The sequence below is a fragment of the Meriones unguiculatus genome, chromosome 8 (genome assembly GCF_030254825.1).
Source record: "Meriones unguiculatus strain TT.TT164.6M chromosome 8, Bangor_MerUng_6.1, whole genome shotgun sequence".
NCBI lineage: Eukaryota > Metazoa > Chordata > Mammalia > Rodentia > Muridae > Meriones > Meriones unguiculatus.
In genome coordinates this window covers 123,399,376-123,411,577 of record NC_083356.1, presented here as the reverse complement: position 1 = coordinate 123,411,577, position 12,202 = coordinate 123,399,376, and the positions used below count along the sequence as shown (strand labels likewise).

At 40.8% G+C, this 12,202-nt stretch overlaps 1 protein-coding gene across 1 annotated transcript in view; it reads left to right on the top strand.

Annotated features, from left to right (window-relative positions):
- LOC110547798 (uncharacterized) overlaps positions 1 to 9,507 on the top strand; it is a 51,051-nt gene extending 41,544 nt beyond the window's left edge. Inside the window, exons 16-20 of the mRNA XM_021635603.2 lie at positions 2,402 to 2,534; positions 5,148 to 5,362; positions 5,774 to 5,999; positions 7,563 to 7,774; positions 9,174 to 9,507. Coding sequence (XP_021491278.2) covers positions 2,402 to 2,534; positions 5,148 to 5,362; positions 5,774 to 5,999; positions 7,563 to 7,774; positions 9,174 to 9,507 — 1,120 coding nt within the window. The remainder of the gene's footprint in view (positions 1 to 2,401; positions 2,535 to 5,147; positions 5,363 to 5,773; positions 6,000 to 7,562; positions 7,775 to 9,173) is intronic.
- The last annotated feature ends 2,695 nt before the right edge of the window (positions 9,508 to 12,202 follow it).

Here is a 12,202-nt window from a genome sequence, read left to right as displayed (position 1 = left end):
GGCCTTACAACTCTCCTTACTTTCCAAATACTAAATTTTCTGTGTCATTCTTACTTGGTCTTAAAAGCATATTTTGCCCAGGAGAAAACAACTGTGGTAAATACGGGATGATTGTCACATACATACATGCTTACTCATGCTTTGACCTCATGAGGGGATTGATTTGAGAAACCTGGCAGGAACCCCAATCCATGCTCTTGACTTTCTGTCAGGTCTCCAACCAAATACCCTATGAAAATCCTTCCTACAGAGTGCCAGTCTTGGTGGAGAAAGCATGGTGGAGGACAGCGCCTTCCTGGGCAGGGTTAGCTTGCTTGCCCACATTGCTCACATCTCCGTAGGCCAGGATGCAAAAAGACCCGAAGAGGCATCAGGGTACAACCTAACACGCTTCCCCCAAGAACCTACAGGTCATGCCAAGTCCCATGTTCACAGGGACGGCAGTCTCCTCACACAGAAGCCCCAGATATAGGCCAAGCCCTCATTCTTAAGTCCAAAGGCATCTCTCACCTTCCAAACTACACTATGCATATTGAAGTCCCTTATACAAAACGGCATACCATTCACACACACCATGGTCGTGTTTACCAATAACTTCGTCATCTGCAGGTTAATGTCTCTTTTTATCTCACAAAGTTTCTTTTTGTTATTATATTTCTTGGGTTATTCCCCTTTTATCAAAATTAGATTATTTTGTCATACATATATCCTGTTACAGTTCCCCCTCCCTCCACTTCCCTCAGTTTCTCCCCATGTCCCCTCTTGTGTGGTTCCACTCCCTTTCTGTCTCTCATTAGAAAAGAACAGGCTTCTAGGCGATAACAACAAAACAAAATATGAGATCGATCAAACAAACAAAAACATCACATTGAGTTGGACAAGGAAAACCAAGAGAAGGAAAGACTCCCAAGAGAAGACACAAGAATCAGAGACCCACTTGTTCAAGTACTCAGGAGTCCCGTAAACACACTAAATTGAAATCTATAATATACATGCAGAGGACCTAGCACAGACCTATGCAGGTCCTCTGCCTGTTGCCTCAGTCTCTGGGAGTTCATATGAACCTTGCTCCATTGATTTCGAAGGCCTGTTCTCCGGGTGTCTTTTATTCCCTCCGGCCCACATTCTTTCTGCCTCCTCTTCCACAGGGCTCCCTAAGCTCTGAGGGGAGGGATTTGATAGACATTCCTTTTAGAACTCTGTGTTCCAAGGTCTCCCTCCCTCTGTCTCCCTTTCCTCATCATCATCCTCTCTCTCTCTCTCTCTCTCTCTCTCTCTCTCTCTCTCTGTAATGTACAGCTGTGTGTCTCTACATCTGTTCCCATCTGTTGCAGGAGGAAGCTTCTCTAATGATGGCTAAATAAGTCACTGATCTACGAGAATAACAGAATATCCTGAAGAGTCATATTTTTTTAAAGACCAGTAGTATTTGTTTTTACCCTAGGTCTCTGGGCTATCTAGTTTCTGGCTCTTGGTCACCCAAATAATGTCAGATTTGGGTTCCATCCCGTGGAGTCAGCCTTAAATCAGATATGGCTGGTTGTTCCCACAAGCTCTGTGCCATCATTGCCCTAGTATATTTTTCAGGCAGTACTGCATAGTCAAGCAAAGGTTTTGTGACTGGGTTGGTGTTTATGTATCTCTTTTGGTAGCCTGAAGAGTATTGTCCTATACCAAGGACACCACAGCATAGGGGTAAAGTTCTATGCAGGTACCAGTTCAATCCATGTTCAGTGAGTTGGGTGGGTGTTGTCTTCAGCAACGGAATCTTACTGTCAGTTTGTGGAGAGAAACCTGTTTTATTACCATATATAATTCAAGTTGTAAGCAGGACTCACTGTGCTATATTATTTAATGAGTAAAGAGTAGGAATAAGATTTGTCTCAGTATATTTTTCAATATTTTCCAATATTTCCATGAATACTTGGTTGATTTCTTAGATATAAACCTACATATAAGGAAGACTCATGATAGATAGATAGATAGATAGATAGATAGATAGATAGATAGATAGATAACAGGGGTAATATGTCTAATATGTCTGAAAGTATTTGTATTAGCCATGTGGATATGCATACGTGCGTGAAGATCAGAAAACCATGTCATGATATCAGCTCTCATATTTCCCCTTTTTTGGATTCTGGGAACTGAATTCAGAACATGAGACTTAAATAGAAAGTCCTATATCCGCTGATTCATCATTTGGGCCCAATGTGAGCTGTTTATATGCTGTGTGTCTTAACATTTTTCTTCTTATTGCTTACTTAAAGTTGTAATTTTAAAGGCTTTCCAATGAAGTTAGTTTGAAACAAATGAGAATCATAATTTATTGATTTTTTGTGTCTTTGCTTATGTGTTCCCTTTAGAAGTTGTCACTAATTCAATCTTTACATTCTTGTAGAAGTAACAAATGTTTTAAACCGACAAAACCATCACCTGTGCATGACAACGACAATGGAGAACATAGTTTCTCTGAAGTTCTGAACACCAAACAATTTGAAATGGATACTCCCTTTGATATACCACAACATGAGGTAATTTTACTTGAGTTAGGAGACCAACAAAAGTCACTTTGGTAAATAAACCCCTCAGTGCTTTAACAACAAGTGAGATGTTTTAAAAATGCTACCAACTTGATATCAATGAAAAAGTTGTCAGTTTTCTATTCAAAGAACAAAGAATTGATTCTTTTCTCAAAACAAAGTTAATATCTAAAAACAAAGCAACAAACTTTGTATGACTGTTTCTATATCACAGATCTGAGGATAATTTCAAGGGATGGTTTAACTGAGCAAAAATGAGCGTCTGTAAATGTGAAAGCATAAATAGTCAAATGAAATACATTTATAAAATTCCATATCTGTTATTTTGCCAGTTCCTAATAAAATTTAGTGATTACACTTTCTAGTCACATCCACGTTGATAGTAGTCATTTATAATAATAATAAATTTAAAGTATTTATAAATAAAAAGTAAGTAATATTTTAAAATAAAATAATTTTAAAACCTAAATAGAAGATATACACTGCAGTCCTTCCTCCGAAGGGCTGGGGATCATTACTGGATACTGGACAGAAAGAGTGTGATATCAGAGGTGGTTGATGACTAACTCCAAGTACAGTCATCTCCCAACTACTCTTGAAATTGTACTTATCCCTGTGTCCTGCTATTCTATAGTTCCTAATTGTCTTTTATAAAATTAAAAACATTTACAGAGTTTTAAGAACTTTAATCTAAATGATAGGACATGAAACTTCTTTCCTCAATAGTATGGCTCGCTTCTTTAAAGGAGACGTAATTTTGTGAAGTTCTGCACTGGCTCGTTTCATATTTATCATTTGATCATTTATTTTTCATTCATTTATTTATTTAAATTTATTCACTTTGTATCCCAGGTGTAGAGACCCCTCCATCTCCTCCCAGTCCCACCAATCCTCCCTTTCCTCTTCTCCTTCTATACCCCTTCCCTAGTCCCTTAATAGGGGAGGACCTCCTCCCCTTCCATCTGACCCTAGCTTATCAGGTCTCATTTGGACTGGCTGCATCATCTTTCTCTGTGGCCTGGCAAGGCTGCAGCCCCCAGGGGGAAGTGATCAAAGAATCTACCACTGATTTCATGTCAGAGACAGCTCCTGCCCCCTCCCTTACTAGGGAGCCCACTTGGAGACTGGGCAGGGGATCTAGGTGCTCTCCATGCATGGTCCTTAGTTAGAGTATCAGTCTCTGTTGGTCTCCTTGTGGAGCTCCTGTCTCCTCCAGGTCTTTCTATCTCCCTCTTCTTCCATAAGGTTTTGTGTACTCTGCCCAATGTTTGGTAATGAGTCTCAGTATCTCCTTCGATTCCCTGATGGGTAGAGTCTTTCAGAGGCCCCCTGTGGAAGGTCCCTGTCCTGTTCCTTGTCTTGGGTTAAACAATTTTCATATTGTTACAAACTCTACAGATTGAGAAAATCTTGACAAGGACAGACCATTTCTTTTCCCATGGCATTCAGTTGGGACAGATTGAAAAGCTGGGAGGCTGGAATCATATTCCCTAATGTATCTGCTTGCTTTGCATACTGGTATTAGATGCTGGCAGGAGATTCATTTGCGGTAGGGTGGTGAAGCACTCAGGTGGAACACCTAGGCTTTCCTTGTAGAAAACTGTCCTCACAACATCATGATGAAATTGATATAAAGCACTTTCTACACTATTGTTGGAAGTCTCGGGGCATGAATCTTATCACACTCTGTTCATAAGAAGCAAATTTGAGGTGTTTCTGTATTCCGTCATTTGTGGGATAAATATTAAAGAATACCAGGTCCTCTAGTCAAAATGTGTATCATCCTCCCACTTGAAAATTATGCTCATTTGCACTCAACGCTTATCAAATAATTGGTCCTTATGAATGAGGCCAACTTTAATTTACAAAGTCAGAGACACTTCCTTGTTCACTGGGAAGGCCGTGTGGAAGACAGAGGGCAGGTCACACCTGTGGTGGCTTGCTTAGGATGGAAGGAGCTCGCTCCCTAAGGAAATGCTCCAGTTCATTTTGATTCCAGCTCAGTTAACAGTTCCTCCCAGGGCTCATTCTTGTCAGCTCTTCCCCTGCTGGTTTTCTTGCAGCTTCTGTGCAACAGCAATTACACAGGCCTCAGCTTTTGTGTCAGCTGCTCCGTGGCCTTGCTGTCCTTAGGCCAGTGCTTTAACAGCTACGTGATGTCTGGCAGGAGGCTTTCTGAAACACTTATGGTTTAATATTCTCGGTCCAGAGTATAACAGACCCTGAAAGTGATTTAAAGTATTTGCCATAAATACTTATAATACACTCTGTGATTTTTTTTCCCCAAAGTCTCTACTTACTTGTGTACTAACGTGAGGATGATTCAGAGCTGGGTACGTAGCTCAGTAATAGAGGAATTACTTCCAATAATCAGGACCTACTATGTATGACACTCAGCACCACATACGAACACAAAGACACACATGAACCTGGCTCATGCCTCTTAGAATTAGTAAAAGTGCACACATGTTGATAAGTGTTCTAAGACTGCGCCTTCCTCACACCTAAGCTTTCAGAATCATTGGCTCAAAACTAAAGGAATCAAATATGTAACATCTGTAATTATCACAAATTTTTAAAAAATCCTTTAATTTTTCTTTTCAGTTAAGAGCAGAAAATGGAGAGACTTTTGATAACACACTAGGAGGGCAAAATGCCTCATTCATAAATCCATGGGAATTCTCATTCAGAAATCTGCAACCCGAACAGCCAGAAGAACAAGCCTATCAAGCCTCCTGTAAAGCTGAACCCAAACCATACAAGGAGCCCTGTCTAGAAAGGGTAGAAAAGACAAATTCCTCATCTCATAAACAGCTAAAGTAAGTAAAAAAAAAAAAATCATCGTGAAAAGGGTTAGTAATTTGTCTCAGAATCCCACCTGGAACCTTGGCCAATACAGGTGTTTCTAAGGACACCACCAAAAATCCTACTGTAGAGCCATTCCAGTGGGCAGCAGTTTAACCTGCTCCGCCACACGTCAGTGGCAGCCATCTCTCTGCTTCCTGCATTGTTTGATTTCCATGTCAGTTTTGGGACCTAGAAATAGAATTATCTCCACTTCAACTGTTAAACCACAACTGTACATGGCGCTTGTCTGGCTGACATGCAGGGTTCCAACCTCCTCTGCCGGAGAGTTTCATCTACTGGATTGCCACTTTTAGATGTCAGCCACTTAGGAATCTTTCATGTGAAAACGAGGCACCTATTAGTTGCCTTTGTGATCATCACAGGTCCAAGGAGGGACAAGACGAGTCCCCGAGGAGGCCTTTTGAAGAGATGGAAGCGAGCAGATCTGCACCTGACACGCACACTTTGAGCCCTGTTGCAGGCCTTACTGCTTCGGGGAGCCGCTATGACAGTTGGGAACACAACAGAAGGATCATGCAAAGAGAACCCTTGATCCCAAGCTCCAGGCCCCAGCCCCTAGCTGAGAGTGTGGCCAGCTTCCTCAACAGGGTGAGTTGGGCTGTAAGTGTTGGCTTGGTTTCCATGTCTGCCAGAATTCCAGTTTCTAAATGGGTGATGCATTCAGTTGGTTAATTAACCTATTTGTTCCAAGTGCATCTCACATTTGCATGTTAATGAAGAAAGGAAGCCACCTGTGCATTTTCAACAAGCAGCTTTTCCTTAATTTGAGCCAATAGACACAGCCACTCAGATGCACTTAATTTTCTTTACAGGCTGCACAGAAGCGAAGTTTTTGAAAAGCAGCATTGCTGTTGTAGGTAAACTTGGCAAGTGGTTGGCTCATCTTCCAAGTAATTTTCGTTTGTCTCTAGATAGTACAGAGTCTTCCTCCAGCAACCCAAGTTTGACATCTTACAGTGTTTCTTATGTGGATGCCTAGAATTAAGAGAATCTGAACAGGATAATTGCTACACCTATATATGTGTGTGTGTGTGTGTGTGTGTGTGTGTGTGTGTGTGTGTAAAGACATAATATATATTAAGACAATGTCTTTAATTATTGTTTTATTTACCCCACATGCTGATTTCAATTTTTGTTCAATGTGATTATAGCTGCACAATCTTACAATAAAATTAATTTCCTTAATCAAATATGTCAATTGTCAAAATGGAGTAATTTTTGTCTTCCTGACTTTTACCTGAAAGGATGACAGCTCAGATTGGGGTAACATAAAACATCCTCAAATCGCAACTATCACAAGAATATGAATTCTGTTTCTCTTATCCACAGCCTCATGGGCATATTTTCCCGCATCCCCTAGAATTCCAGGATGAGTCTTGCCACCTAAACATATGGTTAAAGTATCTATTCTTTTAGGACCTCAATTCATTTTTATTAATGGTTATTTGTGGGGTTTTTTTTTTACAATATTTACTGTGGCAAGCAACACTGATATATTTGTTCATGGAAATTTAGCATTTGTAAGAACTCTTTTTTTTATTATTAAAGTCTTACTAAAACTGCACTCATGAGAATTGCCAAGGGGTGATTCTTCTCAGTCATTCTTCTGCTGGTTTTCTTGCAGCTGCTGTTTCTCAGAAGTTCCCTCTCCTGAGGCCTTGGCTTCATTTTTTTCCCATTGGCCTTTATGACCTTCATGTCAGCCTTTCTGAAGTGCTTACAGTTTTACATTCTAGGTCCAGAGAATAACATACTCAGAAAATAATTTTAATTTAAATTATTCTCTCTCCATATTTTTTATTCATTCTGTTTTGTTTTGTTTTCAAAACATCTAATTCCATGGCAATTATATGAGAGTGATTCAGGGCTGAGTTTGTAAGTCAGCAGTAGAGGACTTACCACCAATGGCCCAGAACTTTTTATCATGCCACAACATGCACAGACACAAATATACACACGTATGCTTAGATCCATTTTTTTGCTGTGTTCTCAATTCATATCAAATGTAGACAACATTGTTGATAAATATTTTAAGGTTACGGTTATCACATGTTTAAATGTTCAAAATCACTGACTTGGAACTGTAGGGATCAATCACATACGTGTGTTGTTACCACAATTTTAAATACACATATTTTAAATCTCTTTTAGGTCAGAGGAGAACATCAGCGAACTGTTGATGACATAATAGGAAACCGTAATGCCTCATGCATAAGGCCACAGGAATTTGCACCAACAAACCTGCATTGCAAACACAGACAAGAATTAACACATCAAGCATCAAATGAAGCTGAACCGAAACAATACGAGGACCCCTATCTGGAAAGGGTAGAAGCGACAAAGTTAGCATATCAACAATTAATGTAAGCAATACACGTATGAGGAGGGAGAGAAAACTAATGTCCGTAATTTGTAACTGAGGAGTAATTATCAGTGAAAGACCTTCATAAGACTGAGGTGAAATCAAGCTAGAGAATATAATTATGGAAAATGATGTTTATAAATGAGCTGTTTTTTTAAGATGTCTGCCTAAAGTAGTTTGTATTGTTTTCCAAGAGTGTGTTCCACTTCTGCACCCCACACCCGCAATATCCATACACTGTGTCTTTTAGGGGCTATCCTATTGTAAAAATCAGGACACCCAGGAATTTTTAAGTTAATAGTTTTAACTATCGTTAGAGTATGCTACTTAAGCCCGGGGGGTCAAGTACTGATATTGCTATACCCCGGCCACATTCTAGCACTTAATTGGTTTTCTTTCTGAATTTTTATTTTTTATAATTTATTCACTTTATAGCCCGATTGTAGCCCCCTCCCTCATCTCCTCCCGTGCCCACCCTCCCTCCCTCTTCTGCCTACCCCCTTCCCTTAGTCCACAGAAAGGGGGAGCCCTCCTCTCCTACCATCTGTCCCTAGCCTATCAAGTCCTTTTCCTCTGAGGCCTGGCACACTTCCACCCTCCCCACCCCCACCCCCCGGTCAGGGGGAAGTGATCAAAGAGCAGGCAACCAAGTCCATGTAAGAGATAACTCCTGTTCCCCTTACTAGGGAACCCCCATGGAGCCTGAGCAGCCTATGGGCTTCCTCTGAGCAGGGCGTCTAGGTCCTCTCCATACATGATCCTTAGTTGGTGCATCAGTCTCTTGTAGGCTCCCCTGGGCCCAGATTTGTTGGCTTTGTTGGTGTTACCACTAGAGAGGTTGTACAGACAGATGGTCTTCCAAGGTTCTCTGTGCTGTGTGAGGTCAAGAGAGGTTAACGTGAAGGTGAAGAAAAGCATAAATGTCGTGTTCACTGGGAGGGCTGTGTGGAGACAGGGTGGCTGGCCCTGTCCATGGTAACTTGGTGAACACAGGATGAGCTGTCTGAGAAGTTGCTGTTAGTTGGTTTTAGCTCCTGCTATAATCAAGGAAGTGATTCCAGATATCATCCAGGCAGTTCCTTGGCAATTCCCAGTGTTTCTAATAACACCATCAAAACTTTTGCCATGGAGCCATTCCAGCAGGGTTAACCTGCTAAGCTGCACATGGGTGACAGCCATTTTTCTGCCTCCTGCACTGTCTGATTCTCTTTTTAGTTTGGAATCCGGAACTAGAATTCTTTCCAGTTCAGCTTTAAACCGTGACTGCACACAGGACTTATCTGACACATTCACAGCGTTCAGACGTTGTTTGGTGGGAAATTCATTGACTCTTTTGCCATGTTTAGGGGGTCCTTCATGGGAAAATGAGGCGCTTATGTGTTCATTCGTGATCTTCACAGGTCTAAGGACAGGCAAGATGAAGCCATGAGGAAGAACTTTGAGAAAATGGAGCCTTATGATTCTGTCCCAAATGCAGGGGCGGCAAGCCCTGCCCCGAGGTTTGCTGCAGAACGCCTCTGCGACGGTGTGGGACACAGCGGAGGCATCGCCCAAAGAGAACCCACCGTGATGCCAAGCTCGAGGCCGTGGCACTTCGTGGAGAGCCTGGATAACTACCTCTGCAGGGTCAGCGGCACTCTGCTCCTTGATTGTGGCTTCAGATGTCTGTCAGAATTCTTCTCTTTTAATTTGGTGACAGAGTTTACTCAAATTAATCTCACAATTGTCTGTTAATGTGGAAGGAAAACTAATTTTATACATTTTTAAATCCTTGACGCTTTTACTTTCAGCAAGTAACCTTTTAATTTGAGTCAATAGATGTAAGTACTAAAACATTCTGAACTTTCTTTAAAGGCTATATAGCACGATTAATTTTACAAGCTAGTTTTGTTTTTTGTTTTTTTTTGTTTGTTTTTTGTTTTTTGTTTGTTTTTTTTTTGTTAGTTTTTTCCTCCTGTGATCACAGGCAGACTTAGAAAGGGACTGGCTCCTAAGTAACTTTGGTTTAGCTCAGGTTCAGAGTAGTCTTAAGGGTGTTCCTCCAAGAACCCAAGTTCATTATCTAAACACTTGTTCGGCGGACGCTTCAGTATGTTTTTCCCATTGATGATTGTATTTTATCTTACTTTGGTTTTTCCAGATAGGGTCTCTCTGTGTAGTCCCAGCTATCCTGAAGCTAGCTCTAAAGAACAGTCCAGCCTGGAACTCCCAGAGATCCGCCTGCCTCTACCTCCTGAGTGCTGGGATCAAAGGCATATGACACCACATCCCTGGTGGATGCTTCAAATATGAGGCAATGTGAGAGGAATACTTTATATGAAGGGTCTATACCTACAATATCAAACAAAAATGAAGAATATTTCTTTAATTTCTCTTTTAATTACCTCATATTGGTTTCTGCTGCACACTCTTTATTATCGTGAAGGTTATTCTCTTAAACCAAGATGATGTTTCACAGTGCAGTTTATTAAGCTCCTGTACCTTGTTCTCACACGAGGGACCGAGAGCAAAGCTAAGTTATATAACACCTTTCAATTGCTACTTCCTCAAAAACATGAATTCTATTTCTCCTATCCACAGTCTCCTGGGTGATTCCATGCTGTCTCCATATCGTTTGGAGTTATAATAAAAGTATTTTTCACAGTCTGTCACTTGCAAAGTGTATAAGAGAACACAGTTTGAGATGAATATCTACTATTGGGACAATTGTTGATCCAGAGTGATTCACAAAACCAAAATAGTGATTAGTAGAAGCATTTAAAAATAAATTTTTATTCTGTAGACACTTTTACTAAAACATATTTCTATCAGGAAAAGTGATCTCTATTTTTCAGGATCTTTTCAATGACAGAAAATATTATAATAATATTAAATTATTATTATATTCTATTATTAACTAGAGCTTCAACTTTTTCTTACCTAGCTTTCATCTTTGTAAAAATTAGAGAAGAAAAAATAAGTGTAAAATTTCCTAATAAGTTTTACAACTGAGTATCTTCAAAGGGAAAAAATAAACAAATGTACTAACACTTCAACTAGATCTCAAGGAGCTAATTATTTTTTTCATTGTTTTGGTAGCAGCACTAAGAAATAAAACTTGGCAATCACTGGGCAGTTTCCCAGTTGACTGAGGGAGCCAACTTGGTGCCAAAGGGTTGCTGCTCACATCCAGACACATTCTTTTTTAACTTGATTTATTTTTTATTACTTACAATTTATTCATTTTGTATCCCAGCTGTAGACCTCTCCCTCTTCCCCTCCCAATGCCATCCTCCCTCATCACCTCCCATGCCCCTCCCCCAGTCCGCTGATAGGGGAGGTCCTCCTCCCCTTCCATCTGACCCTAGCCTATCAGGTCTCATCAGTGCAGGAGTGGCTGCATTGTCTTCCTCTGTGGCCTTGTAAGGCTGCTCCCCATTCAAGGGGAGGTGATCAAAGAGCCAGGTACTGAGTTCATGTCAGAGACAGTCCCTGTTCCCATTACTAGGGAACCCACTTGGATACTGAGCTGCCATGGGCTACATCTGGGCAGGGGTTATAAGTTATTTCTACGCATGGTCCTTGGTTGGAATATCAGACTGAGAAAAGACCCCTGTGCCCAGATTTTTTTTTTGGTTTTGTTGCTCTCCTTGTAGAGCTCCTGTCCCTTCCAGGCCTTTCTATCTCTCCCTTCTTTCATAAGATTCCCTGCACTCTGCCCAAAGTTTGACCATGAGTCTCAGCATCTCCTTGGATACCCTGCTGGGTAGAGTCTTTCAGAGGCCCTCTGTGGTAGGCTCCTGTCCTGTTTCCTGTTTTCTCCCACTTCCAATGCTGTCCTGTTTGTCTTTCTGAGTGAGGAGGACTGATCATCTTACCCAGGGTCCTGCTTCTTGCTTAGCTTTGTTAGGTGTAAAGATTTTAGTATGTTTATCCTATATTATATGCCTAATATTAACTTACAAGTGAGTATATACCATGTGTGCCTTTCTGCTCCTGGGATATATACCATGTGTGCCTTTCTGCTCCTCACTCAGGATGATCTTTTCTAGTTCCCGACATTTGACTGCAAATTTCATGATTTTTTACTTGCAGAGTAGTATTCCTTTGTGTAAATGTACCACAATTTCTGTATCCATTCCTCTATTGAGGGACATCGGGGTTGTTTCCAGCTTCTGGCTATTATGAATAAAGCTGCTACAAACATGGTTGAGCAAATGTCCTTGTTGTATACTTGAGTATATTTTGGATACATGCCTAGGAGTAGTATAGCTGGATCTTGAGGAAGCGCTATTCCTAATTGTCTGAGAAAGCACCAGATTGATTTCCAAAGTGGTTGTACAAGTTTGCATTCCCACCAACAATGGAGGAGGGTTCCCCTTTCTCCACATCCTCTCCAGCATGTATTGACACTTGAGTTTTTTATCTTGGCCATTCTGATGGATGAAAA